Source organism: Danio aesculapii, chromosome 9 (assembly GCF_903798145.1).
Source record: "Danio aesculapii chromosome 9, fDanAes4.1, whole genome shotgun sequence".
In the NCBI taxonomy this organism is placed as follows: Eukaryota; Metazoa; Chordata; class Actinopteri; order Cypriniformes; family Danionidae; genus Danio; species Danio aesculapii.
In genome coordinates this window covers 9,266,936-9,285,598 of record NC_079443.1, presented here as the reverse complement: position 1 = coordinate 9,285,598, position 18,663 = coordinate 9,266,936, and the positions used below count along the sequence as shown (strand labels likewise).

Sequence of the window (18,663 nt, the reverse complement as noted above, 5' to 3'; positions counted from 1 at the left end):
CCTTGTACATCCTGCTTTTCACTGTCAGCAAACAGTGTAACAGCCTAGTTTGCTTCAGGTGTGCTGCTGACCAATTTGAACATCCAATTTAGTATGTGGCTAACACCTTTGTCATTAATTAAGACACGCATTTAAATTACACACTCAAAATAAGAAATTAATTGGTTGATGCTGTCTAATTTTACCGCCTGTTCAAATAAAATTACACTCTTAACAATAAGCCTATGTTTATACTAACGTTACCCAAGGCAGTAATTAGCATTTACTAATAATAACAGTGGCTTTTATTATTATTGTTATTAGTATTATTATTATTGTTAGAATTATTATTATTATAGTCACGCTTTACAATAAGGTTTCATTAGTTAATGTATTTACTAACATGAACTAATTATGAACAATACTTGTACAGAATTTATATTCATAGTTCAACATATACTAAAGCATTATTGAGATCTAAATTGTTAGCATTAATACACCATGAGTGAACATGAACTACAATGAACAACTGTATTTTCATTAACTAATTTTAACTAACATAAATACTGTAATGTTTTGTTCATGTTAGTAAATGCATTAACTAATACAACCTTATTGTAAAGTGCAACCATTTTTATTATTACTATTATACAAGTTAAACATTAAGCTATTTAACATGTACAATAGCATGTTAAGAATTATTTGACATCAACCTAGATTAATGCTGCAAACTTGTAATATTATTGAATGATATGCATTATATATTGTGTATGTACGCTTACTGTAATGTCGTATAAGTTCAGATGGAGGAGCTCGATTGTCAGATGTTGTTTTATGGCCTCTGTGATATTTTTATTCAGATAAGGACGAATGTTGGAGCACGCAGGTCATGCATAACATTACCCATCTTAAAATCATTATACAATGCTTTGCTATAAATTTAAATCTTTTACCACACAACTAGTATCTTATTTTTGGCAGTGAAGTGTTTTGTTGTATTAACTATAGTTGTAAATGCTGTTCATGGACCTCTTCCTGAGTTTCCTTAAACTGCACACATGCCACACTCTTCCACCCCTGTTTGTAATGCAATGGTTCAGCAACAGAAAGTCAAACAGACGTTTGGGAGGGAAGTGCAGCTCACTGTCTTGCTGGATATTGTGGCTTGCAGTCACAGATTCTGTGCAGGATATTGAACTCTTTGAATGAAATCCTCCTACAAGAATGGACCAAGATAAAGAGAGCACTGCACCACATGGGTGAGTTGCAAAATTAATTATTAATTGGTTATCTAAATAGCTAAGTGTTATTGTTTTTATTCTGTTGTTAGTTTTCACATTGGCTTACCTAATGAAAATTGTAACTTTGTCAAAAAAAGATATTTGTATTGCACTTATGTTAATTATGTTTGTATTGAACTTATGTTAATTACAAAAAAGGTTACAATAACATTTTATTTTAAGTACCATTCCTCACTATTAACTAGATATTTGCTGTTTATTAGTATTTGAAGTACATATTCGGCATTGTTCCTAATGCCTAAACCCAACAACTACCTCAATAACTGTAAATATGCAGCAGATTAGGGGTTGTTGTTAGAAGGGATACAGATGCGGCCAGATGTTAACAGGAATTATTTATATTATTTATTAAGTTACCCATTATTTGTACTTTATTAACGTCTACCTAAACCCAACCCACACAGTAATGTAAAAATTTATAGCAAGTTTTATAAATATACCAAGTATTATTCATATTATTTGTTAAATTACCCATTAAATTGTAATTTGTTAATGTCTACCCCAACCCTAAATGACCCAACCTCACAATAATGTAAAACGTATTATAAATATACCAAGTATTTTTCATATTATTTATTAAATTACCCATTAAATTGTAATTTATTAACGTCTACCCAACCCTAAACCACCCAACCCACACAGTAATATAAAAACATGTATCAAGTTTTATAAATATACCAAGTATTATTCATATTATTTAATAAATTACCAATGAAATTGTAATTTATTACCCAACCCTAAACCACCCAACCCACACAGTAATGTAAATATGTATACCAATTATTATAAATATACCAAGTATTATTCATATTATTTATTAAATTACCCATTAAATTGTAATTTATTAACGTCTACCCAATCCGAAACACCCAACCCACACAGTAATGTAAAAAACAGTAACTATTGTTGTACGGTAATCGCATTGTTGTAATTCAAATAATAATTATTATTAACTTTTGGCTACAGATCTATCTCTTCTAGACTTTGCTCAGATTAGGATTAGATTATTGAACTAAAAATCACAGTTAATAATTTGTTGATAATGGGAATCTTATCTTAAATTTGTACCTTAAATTTAAGTGTGACACAATTTTCACCTTTAGGACTAATTAAAACTGCAAATCATTTATCTAAACAAACTGTAATTTAAGGTAAAGAATTTAAATCTATGAAATTTTGTGAATTGGTCTCATCAGGACTGATACTGGTAAATAAATCTACATAAGTGGAAGTGTAACAATATTTAAATATACTTTTATGATGTATGACTTTTTTTGTCCTTTATTTGACCTTTGTGCAACTTTTTTAAATGAATGCACAACGGTAATACCTTAGCGGAATAACATGTCTTCACATTTTCAAAAACCCTCATGTTGTAAAAAGAAACTCAAATATGTTTTGAACAAGCGTGAGTAAATGAGAACAGAATTTTAGTTTTTAGGAGAACTATCCCTTTAATTAGACTTGTGGGGTAATTAAAAGCAAATGTTGTGCTTTTATTTACTTTGTTTACTACTGTATGACTTACAGAGTTTGATGCTTCTTTTTTGTAGCAAGAAGTTTGGAATAAAAGTAAAGAAGAAACATCGGAAAGGACACAAGGGTGTTGTAATCTCAAACAAAGGTGCTCTAGGTAAGGCCATGAAAGCAAACATGTGTAAGTAAGTATGGTGAGAAGTAAAGATGTTGATCATTTCACGAGGATTATCAGCCTTGTTTTGTTGATACAGAATAGACAGACAAATCAAACATGCTACTGCTACCAAAGGTTTGCTTGTGAACCAGTTGTGACTGAGTTGGTTTAATCATTACATGATAGAGGCTGAGGCTGAAACTAATCCTGAAGATCCAGACGTGATAGATGTACCACAGCCTGAGTTTGCTGAAGAGTCCACCTCGGCCCATGCTTCATTCAAACAGATCGCTAACACTAAGAGGCATGTCTTATTTTCTTCTCCAATCTTTGAATAGTGGAATGTGTTAATTCTTGTAAATTTGTGTGTTCATCATTTGAATTTTTTGTACTTTTTAAAGATGTAAAGCTGTGTCCAAGATCTTGGAAGGTGAAAGCAAACCACAAAATTTCCAGGTACAAATTGTTTTACAGTTACAGCTTAAAAAAATAAGAATTTAACAGTTTAAGTAGCCTCGCCAGTACCTAGAGATGCCAAAATCTTTTCTTCCTAAGATTTCCATCAATATAACAGAGGTCAGGCAGCTGGTTGGGGACAATATAGACCCTAGTGTTGTGATTGAAATTGGAGATGATAAAAAGCAGACATCGGTGAAAGAAGGAACCAACGCTCCCTTTTACAATGAGGTGATCAACCTCTTTAACTTTTAGACAATCTCTGAAATCAAAAGTCTTCACAGACAATTTTTAATTCTCTTTGTTTTCTCACCCAACAGTATTTTGTGTTTGACATATATTGCAATCAAGATATCTTTTTTGACAAAGTCATTAAACTATCAGTAAGTATTAACATAAACACAATAATGTATTGCCATAACCTTGAGAGCTTATATAAATGTACTTTCCCCAAAGGTAATGCACTCAAAGATCATGAAGAGCTACTGTGTGGGAACGTTCAAGATTGATGTTGGGACTGTTTACTCCCAACCTGGTAATCACTTTCAGTGTCAGAAGTTGGTGAATTGTTTGGTTATTTTGGTTTTTATAACCTAAGTCTTGTGCTTGTGGTGGTCCCAGGGCATCAGTTCATCAATAAGTGGGCCACACTAACTGACCCTGCTGATATCCGCGTTGGGGTGAAAGGATACCTGAAGTGTGATATCAGTGTGTCTGGAAAGGGAGATGTTGCACCACCTTCCCAGAAATTCAGTGATGCTGAGGAACAAATTGATAAGTAAGATCTCAGTTTTGTATGGATAAAATCTGGATGTTGAATGCATCTTACCTACCTATACCTACTACAACCCTAAACCCAACCATCATCGTTATTAACGTCTGTAACTACCACAACTCAAAACATAACTATCACAGTTATTATTAACGTCTACACCTTCCCCAACCCTAAACCCAACCATCACAGTTCTTAACGTCTATATCTACCACAATCCTAAACCCAACCATCAACGTTATTAATGGCTATATTTATCACAACCCTAAACCTAACCAGCAGTTATTATTAATGTCTACACCTTGACCAAATCTAAACCCAACCATCACAGTTACTAATGTCTACACCTACCACAACCCTATACCCAATCATCATTGTTATTAACGTCTACACCTTCCCCAAACCTAAATCCAACCATCAGTTATTAACATCTATACCTACCACAACCCTAAACTCAACAATCAGTCATTATTAATGTGTATACCTACCACAAGCCTAAATTCAACCATCATCGTTATTAACGTCTACACCTACCCCAAACCTAAACCCAGCCATCAGTTATTAACATCTATACCTATCACAAGCCTTAACTCAACCATAAGTTATTTTTAACGTCTATACCTACCCCAACCCTAAACCCAACCATCATAGCTATTAACGTCCACACCTACCCCAAACTTAATCCCAACCATCAGTTATTAACGTCTATACCTACCACAACCCTAAACTCAACCATCAATTATTATTAACGTCTACACCTACCCCAAACCTAAACTCAACCATCAGTTATTAACATCTGTACCTACCCCAACCTTTAACCCAACCATCAGTTATTAACATCTATACCTTCCCCAAACCTAAACCAAATAATCAGTTATTAACGTTTACACCTACCACAACCCTTAACCCAGCCATTAGTTATTAACGTCTACACCTACCCCAACCCTAAACCCAACCATCATAGCTATTAACGTCCACACCTACCCCAAACCTAAACTCAACCATCAGTTATTAACGTCTATACCTATCACAACCCTAAACTCCACCATCAATTATTATTAACATCTATACCTATCACAAGCCTAAATTCAACCATCATAGTTATTAACATCTACACCTACCACAACCCTAAACCCAAGCATAGTTATTAATGTACACACCTACCCCAACCCTTAACCCAACCATCACAGTTATTAATGTCTATACCAATCATCATCATCATTAACGTACAGCTGTGAGTTGCTAAGGCTTTCATACTTGACGCGCTCGCCATTGTATTGTTTTTTGCAACCACAGGGGCGATGCCGAGTAGGCTAACTGTGATGACAAAATAGATGAAGTCAGCAAGTGGAGTTGCATGGTGGAGTTACTAAATGAATGAATATAATAATATATCAAGTGAATTGGCTGTGGATAAATTTGAAGAAAGCTCATGAAAATATTTAATGAAAATGTTCATGAATATTCGGTATCTTTCCAACAACATCTCGTTGTGACATCTCGCATGGTTCAATGGGATCTCGATAACTAACTAACTAACTACAAGTTATGCCCCTTCATGTTACACCCCTGTCTTTAAGTCCGCAGACAAATACTCTTGATGTAAAGTGGTTCATTCTAAAACCTCTCATTTTGTCAGATTGCTTCAATACAAGGCAAGAAAGAGTTGAGCTGTAAAACTTGCAGGATGTTTTTAGCGTACATTGATCATTTTTAAGTCAAATGGTAATTTAGATTTTTTTTAGTCTCCCCTATAATATTATTAAACAAGATATATTCCCATGAAAGTGAAAAGGTTTGTCTTCCCCTAGGCACCTCCTGCTTCCTGAAGGCTTAAACCCAGAGCGGCCGTGGGCTCGGTTTTATGTGATCGTGTACCGAGCAGAAGGTCTTCCCAGAATAAACTCCAGTATTATGGCCAATGTGACCAAAGCTTTTGTTGGAGACACAACAGCCCTCATTGATCCTTATGTTGAGGTGTCATTCTTTGGTCAAGTTGTAAGTTCACAATCTAATGCTTACTACAAAACTAATACACTTGTCATTGTTACTTGCCTGAATACAGTATTATTTAGAATTAAGTGAAGTTTATTTATAGAGGATCACGTGCTTATGATTGCTTGTGGCCGGTCCTGCATTATTCAATTTATGATTTACCAATCAGACAATTCCCAAGCCACTATAAATACCCTAAGTTCCATATAACAGCCATCTTCATTTTGAAGAATCCACCCTTCTACCCCAATCCTCCTCCTTTTCTGGATGGGTGGCATGGTGTCCCAGTGGTTAGCACTGTTGCCTCACAGCAAGAACATCACTGATTCTAGTCCTTACCAAGCCAGCCGACATTTCTGTGCGGAGTATACACGTTCTTCCTGTGCTCACATGGGTTTCCCCCAGGTTCCTCGGTTTCTTCCCACTGTCTAAAAACATGCAACTCAAGTTATTTGACTTATCCAAATCGTCACCATAGACATGCTCCTAGTAAGTAGTTATTTCTTAAGAGCAATCACTATCTGTTCATTAGCTACTACAGCAGGGGAGGCCTCAAGATCTACCTGAGCTCAAACTCCCCTCTCGCCTTGCAAACGCGAGGGAGCCCCGGGCTCGAGGATCTTATGAGCTCAGGACTCTTTCCTGGGACAGCATGCCAAGCAAGCTTTATAATCAATCATCAGCTAAGTGTGAACTCTTGAATAATTATATAAGTATTTACAGCCATATAATGTGGTTCTTCAACTTAATTGTTACTTTCTTTTCCAATTGTGGTGCAGTGCCTTTGTAGAGATTTTGTAAGTAAAGACCTGTTCTGTTTAAATGACTGGTGCTTTTTGTTTTTTTTAGCAGTGTGCAAAATATGTATATTCCACAGACACCCTAGGGGTCCTTTGGGGTACCCTGGGGCTCCCAGAACCCAGAAATGTGAACACACTACTTGGACTATTGACTTAAAAACTGCGTAGAATAGTTCATCATTTTGCGAACTTTATATCGTTATAGTTATATCATTATATTTATCATCCTTGGTGAGGACAGGTCAGTAAGTGTGGTTGTAACCTATAGCAAGACCTGAGTAACGATTCTTTCTGACACTCCTTTTTCTTCTTTCCTACTTGAAAGGGAAGGACATCAACTCAAAAGAGCTCAGCAGATCCAGTGTGGAACGAGCAGGTGGTGTTTAAGGAGATGTTTCCTCCACTGTGTCAGAGATTAAAGATTCGGGTTCTGGATGAAGGAAGCATGAATGATGTGGCCATTGGGACTCATTACATTGATCTGCACACCATATCAAATGACACTGATGGAGACAATGGTTCGCCATTTGCTTACATTGTAAAAAATAGTTTTGATAAATGCGCTTAAAAATAAAGGTTCCTTATTGGCATCTTTATTATTATTGATGGTTCCCTAAAAAACCTTTAGCATCTATGAAATCATTTCATTCATTTTCATTCATAGATTATGAAAATGCTCTTTACACTATGAAAAACTATTTCTTTGAAAAACTTTTTAGTAAAAAGGAAATCAAAGAGGTTCTTCTGTGGCATCACTAAGAAAATACTTTTTTGGTTCTTCATGGCACCTTTAGGTTTGAGAGTGTAGTGTCCATAATAGTTATTTACATTAGAAAAGCAAAATATCAGACACCTGTAAACAAATGTTAGTAATTAATTAGCATTCTTTCATCATTCAAGGTTTCTTGCCCACATTCGGGCCAGCATGGATCAACCTGTATGGTTCTCTTCGTAATTCGACGCTGGTGGATGACAGCCAGGAACTGAACGAAGGTGTTGGTGAAGGGGTGTCCTACAGAGGCAGACTCTACATAGAGCTAAGTGTAGAAATCCTGTCTGGAGGAGCTGCTGAATCCAAATCCCTGCTCTCAAAGTTCAGTCCAAAAGATGCCAAGGGTGGGAAAACTGGTACCGGAGCAGGAGGTGAGGAGGAGAAGTCCAGGATGATAGGACCGGAAGTGATGCCAGTGGAGCCACCGCAGAAGGTAAAGTGTTTGCAGCAGTATTTCTACTTTTTACCCTATACTTTTATTCTGTCCTCTTCATTTTCCCCAATTCTTTGCAATATAACAAAAAGCAAGTGAGTATATAAAGTCATGTTTACCTTTTAATTTAGATGAGAGATGAAGACATGGAGACTTTCCTGCTTTTTGGCTGTGTATTTGAGGCCTCCATGATCGACAGAAAAATCAGTGATAGACCAGTCACCCTTGAGTTCACCATTGGTAACTATGAATATTTTAATCTGGGTTGCTTAATCTTCAGAAAATTTTCATAGTAAGCTTATCAGAAAATATAGAGAAGATCCAGTAGAGATTACCATGCAGTTTTATTGAATTAAACAGGCAACGGTAAGACAGGAGGGTCAAGATTGTGGCAGCAGGTGGTAGCATAAACGTGACTGTACTCCTTCTCCAAAGAGCACTTCCTGGCACTATCAGAGGGTCTTACTTGTCAATTGAAATAAGGGACAGATAAGGCATAAGCATCTCTTCTCCAGGCCATGACCTTCTCAGAAGACCAAAAACTGGAATCCACATCGCCTCTGAAGTTCACAATATGTTTGACCAATTAAGTGGGCTCCCTATTTTAAAGTTGTGACACTGGGGACCTGGAAGATGTGGATTTACAAGGGAATTAAAAAACTGATTTCAATTTAGAAACATGAAAGATTAAATTAATGCTCGTGTTTGCTGGAGGAGGTTTAAATTGGAACTGCAACTGGTCTAAGGATTTTGGTGACTGAATGGGCCAGTAAATCTGAAAGCAAGCTTGTTATAGGCAGAGCAGAGATGGATATCTTTGGAAGAAAGCCAAAGTTTTTTGACAAATGATGTTGCTTCAACCAGTAGCGATCATCCTGAGCCTTTCCCTCAGATGTAATGTAAGCGTAAGCGTTGACAGATGACACAGTGACTTTGGATTTGCAGTGTGGGGAGAACTGTTGACTGATAACCTAAGCTACACTCAAGTGGAGAATTGGAGGGCTGTAGATGAAACTGCCAAATAGTGTGTACTCCACCCACTAAAACCATTGGATTCAAGACTGGTTCTGAGAAACCAAACATTACACCTGCTCTATATCCCAATTGGCCTTCTCTGACTGACCGTTGCTCTGAGGATAAAACCAGAGAAAAGACTAGCACTCACTCCATGTGACTTACAAACCTCTTTGCAAAATTTGGTCAATTATCCAGATTGTCAAAATTGGGATGATATTAGAACAGTTATATGATAGGACCACATTTTAGTAAGGCATAATTTATGTATAAAAGAAAAAAAAAGTTGTTAGCAAAATATGTGCACTTGTCTGTCCAGGTAACTTTGGGAACTTAATTGATGGTGCTGCACCACCTCCATCAAGAAAGAAGCTTGACGATGTATCAGTGACTGCTCCTCTACTGGACACTACAGCCACAATGCCCTGCAAATCTACTACAATACCAGAAAGGCCTATTTTTGGAGATGCACAGAGGTTGTCAGATCAAACATCACCTTGCTCAGATAAAGAGATTACTGATAATTAATTTATGTATCCATTTTCCTGTTACACTTTAACTATACTGTACATGTAAGTATTGAGTAATATTAATTAACTTCATGTACTAACTAACTAACTAACTAACTGTGTGGCATTGTTAGGCTTGCAATTTAATACAATACAAGTAATGTGCTTATAGTGTACTTGCCTACAATTTACTGGATATTTAAGGTTACTATGTGGGGTAGGTTCAGGGGTAGGTTGAAAGCTCAGAGCTCAGCATTGGTGGTAGTTCAGCATTGTGGTCAGCAAGACATAATGTCTCATGAATATCTATCATAAAGGATAGCGCAACATCAGCCAGACAAGTTTGGAGGTTTTCTCGATAAGCTTACCAATCAATAATCAGTTTCTTCTTTTGAGCAAAGGCATGTCTTGTCCAGGGAGCTCTAGTCTGAGTGATCATATCAACTACCATTAGAATTAGCCTACTTAAGTCATGCACATCTTGTTTAGAAACCACATTTGAAGGTTCCAGAAGTATGGATGAGGGTGCCCTCATCCCTCAGAAAGGAGGGGAATTGTGAGAAAGGGACTGTCATGAGAAAACTAATTCCAGAACCAAGTAGGCCAACACGGCACAATCAGAAAGACTTGCTCCTCATCTGTCCTGACCTTGGACAGTGTCTGTTTGACTATGCTCACTGGGGAAACACATGTTTGCATAGACCTTGCAGCAAATTGTGTGCCAGTGGGTCCATCCTGAGAGGGGCCTTGGTCAGGGAGTAAAATAATGGGCAGTGGGTGGTATTGGGAGAGGCAAACAGATTAACCCGAGCCTCTCTGAGCTGATCCCAAATCAGCTGAACAACCTGAGGGTGGAGTTTAAATTCCTCCAGGATTGTAAGTGGACAGTGTAGTCCTTCATCCACATGCTTCTTTTCAGAGGAGGGAGAGGTACTGAGATGCTCGTGCAGCACCAAATCTTTGCTTCCTACACATCTTTTTCTTATAGCTTACATTTATATTTCATATAAATAAGAATTACAAAAAGAATTACAAAAATAAGAATAAATAAGAATTACAAAAAACTGTAAAAGTAAACATGGCTAATGTGACCAAGCCCAGCTCCAACCTGAGAAAAGCGATGGTCAGTGCTGGTGTCAACTTTTCTTGGTTCACTCAACTTGACCTTGCTGAGGTGTAAAAGCACTGTGTTTCTGTAAGTAATAGACCACATTTCTCGGATCAAGCCACCTCATGTAAGGGGCAAGGGATTCTTCTAGGCCCACAAAAACAGGGAATGCCCAAGGACGAGGACTAGGACTTTCAGGGTCAGGCAGTACAAAGTAAAATGAAGATGAAAGTACGTTTCCTTTAGGTTGCAAACCAATACAAAGGATAGACATATTTAAGAATGTGTTTCTGCATTAACATTTTGAATTGCACCTTGTGAAGGAAGCTTTCCAAAATGTGCAGTATTGATAGTAAAAGAGCCAGTATTGGTCTTAATCATACCCAAAAAGTGCTAATTAAGTATGGGCTGTAAAATCTAGACTTTATCTTGGCTGGAGGGACTGGCTTGATTGCATGGGGATGGCTCTGTAGCTGGCCACTTGTTACTTCCAGCTGAGGAAGATTACCTTATTCATCATGTCTGACTGCATTTGCACTACAGAATTTTGTCTGCATCCTTCATCTCTGCCATGTTTAGAGAGATGTCGCTCCTGTACTGAGTGTGGACATTACTTTCCCCAGGGAACACACAGCCATCTTATTTGTTATTAAGGTGTAATCAGTTTTAGTGCACAGAGCATGCATTAGCCCTGGAGAAGACTTACCCTTGTACATGTCTTTCAAGGGACATATTCTGGAAGGTTTGAATAGCATGCAATGTATAGACAACCTGACATACAGCATCGTAAGCAGATCATATCTGACTTTAGATCAGCCTGAGCATTCGGGACCCCAGTGGGAGGAAGAACAAATGACTCGTCACCATGACCGCTCAATCTCTGCTCATCCTGTCTGTCCCTAATGAGTAAGAGGTCCATACGCTTATTTCACGCGGCCGGCATTTTAAAGAACCAAAGCGAGGCTGTGGTGGGAAGAAACGCGGAAGTATAGCACTGTAAACAGTGCAGTGACATGCTGTGGACTGCAAACCTCCAGCTGTTGCCGAGATTTCAAAATACAGATATGGTGTAAACATCACTTTAATATCAGTCAGTACGTTTAATTTAAACAATTAAAAGCAATTTAGCATCAAACAACATCACAATCTCTTTAAGAGTAATATGCTCAAGTGTCCTCCTAGGCTTCAGTTCATGGCAGCAGGTAAACAGAGGGGACGCTTCCCTGCTTCAGCCTATGTAACTTGGTGAGCGATAAACACTGCAGTCCTCTGTAGCACACCCTCGTGTTGTCCCGGTACTGAAGTTTTAAAACAGTCTAATTCCCGCTAAGTTAAAATTGGAGCGCCGCTGAGCGCGGATGACTCGACTGATCTTCACGGCTGCTTCGCGATCCAGTCTCCATGTATCTTGTGTTTGCACTCAGTTTACCGCTCTTCACCCAGGGCAAACACAGATACACAGAGACTGGAGCGCAAGCGCGAAACAGCCATAAGGATCAGTAGAGTCATCAAGCAGATCGCTCGGCTGTGTTTGTGCTCAGTAAACAGCGGAGAGTGAACTGATGACCTTCTCGGCCAATCACAAACATATCAGTTGAGCACGTGAACCCAATGGCCAATCAGCGCTGTTTTAAGAAAGCCATCAACAGTGCTTTAAATGTTAGCGGGAAATTGACAAATTTTCTTTTAATTCAGTAACGTGACAAGTCTAATATAGTGAAAGAATCAGTTCATTAACTTGAGTTTGATAAATGGCATCTAAAACGTGTGTTTGGGAAAGAAAACGTTAGCTAACTAGTGCCGTTTCCCTTAACTTAGCTCAAAATGAGCTCTGATATCCCTTTATATTTTCACCATTCATTCAGAATGGACCTTCGGGTCACTCAGAAGGCGGTGAAATGATAAATTTGTGTCTCTTTCTATTCGCTGATAAGATATACAGCCAAGTACACAACGTTCTAATGTAACTCCCAACGATACTTCCGGGTTTCTTCCCACCGCAGCCTCGATTTCGCTTTTAAAAATGGCAGCCGCGTGAAATCAGTCTATGGAGGTTACTTGGCGCCATATCTCCCATTGTGATCATCAGATTACCTTGAGTTTAAAAATGTTTACTAACAAGAAGGCCCTTCTGATGAAGGCACTATGGTTTTAACAAAGGGATCACACTATAACACAACCATAGACATACACTTGCAGCATGAGCTACTCACAAGCAGTCTCCACATGCTGGCTGCTCTTTATTTTATTTTTCATAATTATTTTTTAGGGGTTTTCACCTTTATTGATAGGACAGTGGAGATTTACAGACAGGAAAGTGTGGGGAGCAGAGATAAAGGAAGGATTGGCAACGGACCTCGAGCACCTCGGTGCTATGTGTCGATGCACTAACCATTAGGCTATTGATGCCAACCTGGCTGTTCTTTTATATAGACAAACCAATGCTCAATGATGTGCCAAGAGACAGCAAAAGAGACGCTGTTGCCGCCACTGAATGCAACTTTCCACATACTGATAAAGTTCACTGCGTTAACCTCAATTTTCATACAAACTAGTGCTGTATTGGCCCACATGGACCTAGAATTAGTTAATTCCTTACATTTTATATAGCGCTTTTCTGGACACTCAAATCGCTTTACACATTGAGTGAAGCCAATTATGATATGGGGATGGCTAGAAGGCCATGATGGACAGTGGCCAGGATGCCAGGGTTAAACCTCTACTCTTTTCGACGGACATCCTGTGATTTTTAACGACCACAGAGAGTCAGGACCTCGGTTTTACCGTCTCACCGAAGGACGGCGCTCACTTAGCGGTATAGTCCCTGTCACTATACTGGGGCATTAGAACCCACACAGACCACAGAATGGGCGCTCCTGCTGGCCTCACTAACATCACTTCGAGCAGCAACCTAGTTTTCCCATGTGGTCTCCCATCCAGGTACTGACCGGGCGCAGCCCTGCTTGGCTTCAGTGGGCGACCATGTGAGAGTTGCAGAGAGCTAGTTATCGTCATGAACCAAACAAAACTAATAATCTTTTTTTGCAGGCATTATATGCACTTGCCCATCGCTGCACAGAAGCCCTGTGTGTATGTCTACAGCAGCTGGGAGGATCGAGCGTACCGACTCCATCACGCCAACATGCTAGACACAATTGCCCTCCTGTTTGTATGTGATCCTTCAAAAGTAGTGTTTCATCACATTACCTTATAATCGGTTAGTAGTTCATGCAGCCGTTTTCCCTTTTATGTTTGTCAGGAAGAGGGAGTCACTAAGGTCACAGAGCTGGATAAAATGTTATCTCCTGAGGCATGGAGTCTCATGCATCACGTTCTTCGGGAATTCAGACGAGATGCCAAGTACGTTAATGGGGAATTGCAAGTTAAATATTGAGAGACCTAAAAATGGTAATGCTGTCATCATTTAGTCACCCTTGACTTGTTACAAATAAGTTTTTGAGTTTTTTTATTGTGTCAAAAAAAAGAAAGATATTTTTAAGAATATTAAAAAACCTGTAATCATTGACTTCTGTAGTATATTCTTTTCCTACTATGGATGTCAGTGGTCACATGTTACCAAAACAAATATCTTCTTTTGTATTCAACAGAACAAAAAACAAACTGAAACAAGTCAAAGGTGAATAAATGATGATGTTAGTTTTATATTTCAGTGAACAATCCCTTTAATATGGGAAAAAGAACAAAAGTTTTTGCTAGTAATGGGGACACTGGGGATCTTTTATGCATAGTTTATTTTTTATACTTTGAATTCATGATGTTAGTAAAGTATATAGTTAGAATATTGCCAATAGATGTCACTGTGGTGTTAATTTAGGTAGAGGAGATCTACTACTATAAAATGGATTATTTCATATGGCTTAAGAAAAATTATCACACATGAGCTTTATAAAAGGGTAGGTTAATCGGTAATGAAAAATCTGATCATTTACTCACCCTCATGTCATCCAAACGCCTATGGCTTTCTTTTGTGAAATGGAGAATGAGATATTTTAAAATAAATATCTTCATACCATCAACATTAGTTGAATGTGATGATGCTGTTGTGTTGTGCCACCCTCACTATTGTATGAACAGTACTGTATTAATTCACTGAAGAAAGTCATTGTTTGTTTTGAATCACATGAGGGGTAAGCTTTTTTTTTTTTTTGGATAAAATATGTAATGTCTGCTTCATCTGTTCTACAAATATAATCTAAATTTTGCTTTCTCTGAATCTAATGTTGTTTTCACTGCAGGGAGTTTATTGTTTTTGCTGAAAAGAAGGTGAAGGGAAGCAATTTAACCTTGCTGGACAAAAAGAGACTAACTATGTGCAAACAGGAGCTGGTGGGTCGGATTCATTAGCTGTCCTCATTAGCTGCTTATTAAAAAAAACATCTTGCTGTTAAACCTCAGACTAACTTTCTTTCTGTTAACTATTTGTGACTATGAATTAACTATGAATTATTCCCATTATTCAATCAAAGTGTAATTTAAAAACCTAAATTCTAATTTGAAAATGCATCTGCAAAAATAATTTCATGAATTTAGACTAATGACTGTTTAGTTGAAATGAATTTTGAGGTTGATAATAAATTCTGTCAAGTGTATTTAAGCTTTGTCCTTTAGTGAATTTCTCCGATCTTTGACTCCCTGCAGGAGAGTATGACTGAAATGGCAGGAGGACTTCTTGAGCCCAAGAGGAGGTCTTTGACTGTGAAAGAAATGCTGCTGGAAGCTCAAAAAATTAAAAAGAAGCTGCGATTTCTGGTGGAAGAGGTTGTTATTATTTTGTCATTATGTAACATCCATATCCTCATCCTCTGAGTCTCCATAATTACTAACACTCGTCTTTGTCTCACACTTATCTCAGCCTCAACACACTTTACCAGATGTGTTTGTGTGTCTGGTCAGTAATAACAAGCGTGTGGCGTATGCCAGAATCCCTGCTCGGGACCTGCTCTTCTCAGAGATCCCAGAGCAGAGAGGCAGAGACTGCGGGAAGATCAAGACCCTGTTCCTCAAGGTCTAAACTCTATCAAATACATAGTTTATGGGATTTTATATAGTATCATAAAGGGTTTTCAACCTTATCTAATGAAAGTAAACACATGTTGACTGGAATTAAGACAAGGCATGAATTAGGACCATCTAGTGGGTGAATTACGAATAGAAGTGGTGCAGTTGAACACCACATCAGAATAGATCACATCACCCACCATTATCTACTGTAAGTTTAACTTTAAAATGTGTTGTTCAGCCTCCAGTGAAGCGTGCACCGGGATGGACAGTCCAGGCTAAACTTGATGTGTTCTTGTGGCTGGGAACTTGCGGAGAGTCATCCCGAATGTTAGACAATCTCCCATCAGGCTTTGAACTTGTGTCCACCTCTTTTGAGGACAGGACTGGCGTTCCTCCTGAGTATTTACTCTACACAGGCAAGACTGCTCAGCTGACATTGAAAATAGAACTTAATAGATGCCTTTATTCAAGGTAGCCCACCTTGCATTGAAGGTGTACATTGTTTTTACCTCAATATCACCCTTTCTTGGTGAAATTCTCTAATGTTTGAAATGCAAGAAAGCTACAGAAATGTCAACTCTTCCTAATTGTGAAAATCTGATTTGCATGTCTTTCTTGTTGACCCACCCTGTTTGTTGTTGGTTTGCAGAGCAGCACATGTTCGAGCTGAGGGCTCATATGTACCAGGCTCGTGGTCTTATCGCAGCAGACAACACTGGCCTCTCAGACCCTTTCGCCTGGGTGTCTTTTCTGTCTCATAGCCAATGCACTGGTGTAAGTATGAGTTTACATTGCAGAATAATGACCATCTAAATACGAAAAATAAATGACCAGACTGGTCACGATTCAAATGATCTGGCAGTGCAGTAAGATTATTTCACTTGGAAAGATTTCTTGTATTAAGAAAAATTACCAGGCTTTAACGCCTTATTCCAAGCTGTCTATTTAATCTAATTATCTTAAAACTTGCTTATTAATTGTTTTTTAAACAGTTTTCTTTTCTTATTTTGTGTGAAAAGGTCAATAAACTACGTTTACTTACAGGAGAATTCCTCTTAATTTAAGGAGTATTGTTATATATTCTGTCTTAAAATCAGCCAAAGGATTTAAAATGAAAACAATAATTTTTAAATGTTTTGGGGGTCAGTAGGATTTTTAGATGTTTATGTTTATATATATATATATATATATATATAAGGGCACATAGAAACAAAAAAGACCTACAATGCGAATGCCAAAGGCCACCGGATACAATCTTATTTACATTCGTATTTATGGTTGATAGAATGTTGCTGTATACAATTTTGTTATAAAATTGCTAAGTACATATAAAAGATCAACAGACTCCATATATATATTCTCAACCATTTCCCCAGTATGCAGAAATTTTATGGACTTATTGTCTCAAGGAAGGTGTTAGTACTTCCATATCATACACCTCTTTTACAAAATCATGCCATTCACCTACAGATGAAGGATCTTCTTTGAGCCATTTCTTTGTAATGGCCTTTTTGCTAGTTGTTAGTTGTCACAAGGGAGACGCTGACAACAGGTTTATTAAATGGAATCGTCAGGCAAGCAACGGTCAACACGGGGGCAAACAGATGTATGCAGGCAAATCCAGAGTCGTAGTCAAATACACAGGTGAAAGTCAGTACAGGCAGGCAGCTGGCAACGTAAACAAACAAATAAGGCGAGTGTCAAAAACACAACAAGACAAGGCAAGGAAAATGCATAGTAATGTTTTTATAAAATTGTTTAACAAGACTCAGCACTGATGTGTGTGTGCTGTATAAATAATCCTAGTGATCAGTTCATGAGTAGCTTCAGCTGTGAGTGTTTGTGAGTGTTTGCAATCAGACAGGATCTAGGTCAGGTGTGTGAGCGGTGCATGACTGGATCTTGTAGTCCATTTAATGGCAGATTTGTAGTTCTATGCAAAACTGTGTGTTTACCAGCGATCTGCACAGCCTGGTGATCGTGACGTTATAGACATGCGTCATTTTTTGTCTTTTTGAAGAGTAAATTCCCAATTTAGTTCCCAATTTAGTCAATTTAGATTTAAAATTACATTCCAGATCCTATCCCATTAGTGTGTTTATCTCTTTATTCAAACCTTCCAATAGGTGTGAATAATATTACAATCCCAAAATATGTGGAAATGATCAGCCTAGCTTGAAAGTATTTTATTTCAGGTGTCATAAAGAACCTGATTATATTTTTCCATATAAATTCCCTCAGTGAATCTGAATTAATTGTGATCATCTGGGTTTCCCAAATAGTTAACCATTCCTCATTTGTTATAATTATATTGGCATCCTTTTCCCGAAAACAAGATCATTGTATAAATTCAATCAGGAAACACAAAAATGCATATTAGCCACAATTTGTATATTCCAGCTAAGATTTGACAATAATTACAATGTAAAATTATTTCTTGTTGCTTCTCAAAATACTGAAGCTTACTGCAACAAAACCTAGCACAATGTATTTTGTCATTAAAGAGCAAGTATTAACGTCTGAAATAGGCTATGAACACTTCGTTTTCTTCAAACAGCAGTTCTCATGCAGAGCCCGTAAGTGGTGTTTTTCTTAAGACACAAAAGTTTTATTTTATGTTTTTTAATAATTTTTTTTTTTCATTAACATTTGGGTTTGTAAGTTTAAGCTTTGAAAACTTTGCATATGTTGGATGATCTGAATTTTTCAGTGATCCTTTGCATAATAATTTTATTCAAAGCCACCTAATTTAATTAAATTCAATGTTTTAAAATATTTGTTAAATTAGTTTTGTAAAAACAACTGCTTATATGCATGTTAAATCTGTACAACAAAAGCATCTAGGCCTTGTAGGAATTGATCGGGAATA

General features: G+C 37.6%; 1 protein-coding gene across 2 annotated transcripts in view; it reads left to right on the top strand.

Annotated features, from left to right (window-relative positions):
• The first annotated feature begins 1,138 nt into the window (after positions 1 to 1,138).
• Positions 1,139 to 18,663, top strand: part of fer1l6 (fer-1 like family member 6) — a 46,890-nt gene continuing 29,365 nt past the window's right edge. For both annotated transcript variants that reach the window (XM_056464742.1, XM_056464741.1), the window contains exons 1-20: positions 1,139 to 1,238; positions 2,834 to 2,913; positions 3,100 to 3,217; positions 3,315 to 3,369; positions 3,469 to 3,600; positions 3,690 to 3,752; positions 3,826 to 3,904; positions 3,991 to 4,147; positions 5,953 to 6,139; positions 7,262 to 7,454; positions 7,837 to 8,141; positions 8,273 to 8,381; positions 9,475 to 9,631; positions 13,821 to 13,941; positions 14,032 to 14,132; positions 15,029 to 15,119; positions 15,432 to 15,551; positions 15,646 to 15,798; positions 16,033 to 16,210; positions 16,444 to 16,568. In XM_056464742.1, coding sequence (XP_056320717.1) covers positions 1,204 to 1,238; positions 2,834 to 2,913; positions 3,100 to 3,217; positions 3,315 to 3,369; positions 3,469 to 3,600; positions 3,690 to 3,752; positions 3,826 to 3,904; positions 3,991 to 4,147; positions 5,953 to 6,139; positions 7,262 to 7,454; positions 7,837 to 8,141; positions 8,273 to 8,381; positions 9,475 to 9,631; positions 13,821 to 13,941; positions 14,032 to 14,132; positions 15,029 to 15,119; positions 15,432 to 15,551; positions 15,646 to 15,798; positions 16,033 to 16,210; positions 16,444 to 16,568 — 2,559 coding nt within the window. In that variant the 5' untranslated portion in view covers positions 1,139 to 1,203. The remainder of the gene's footprint in view (positions 1,239 to 2,833; positions 2,914 to 3,099; positions 3,218 to 3,314; positions 3,370 to 3,468; positions 3,601 to 3,689; positions 3,753 to 3,825; positions 3,905 to 3,990; positions 4,148 to 5,952; positions 6,140 to 7,261; positions 7,455 to 7,836; positions 8,142 to 8,272; positions 8,382 to 9,474; positions 9,632 to 13,820; positions 13,942 to 14,031; positions 14,133 to 15,028; positions 15,120 to 15,431; positions 15,552 to 15,645; positions 15,799 to 16,032; positions 16,211 to 16,443; positions 16,569 to 18,663) is intronic.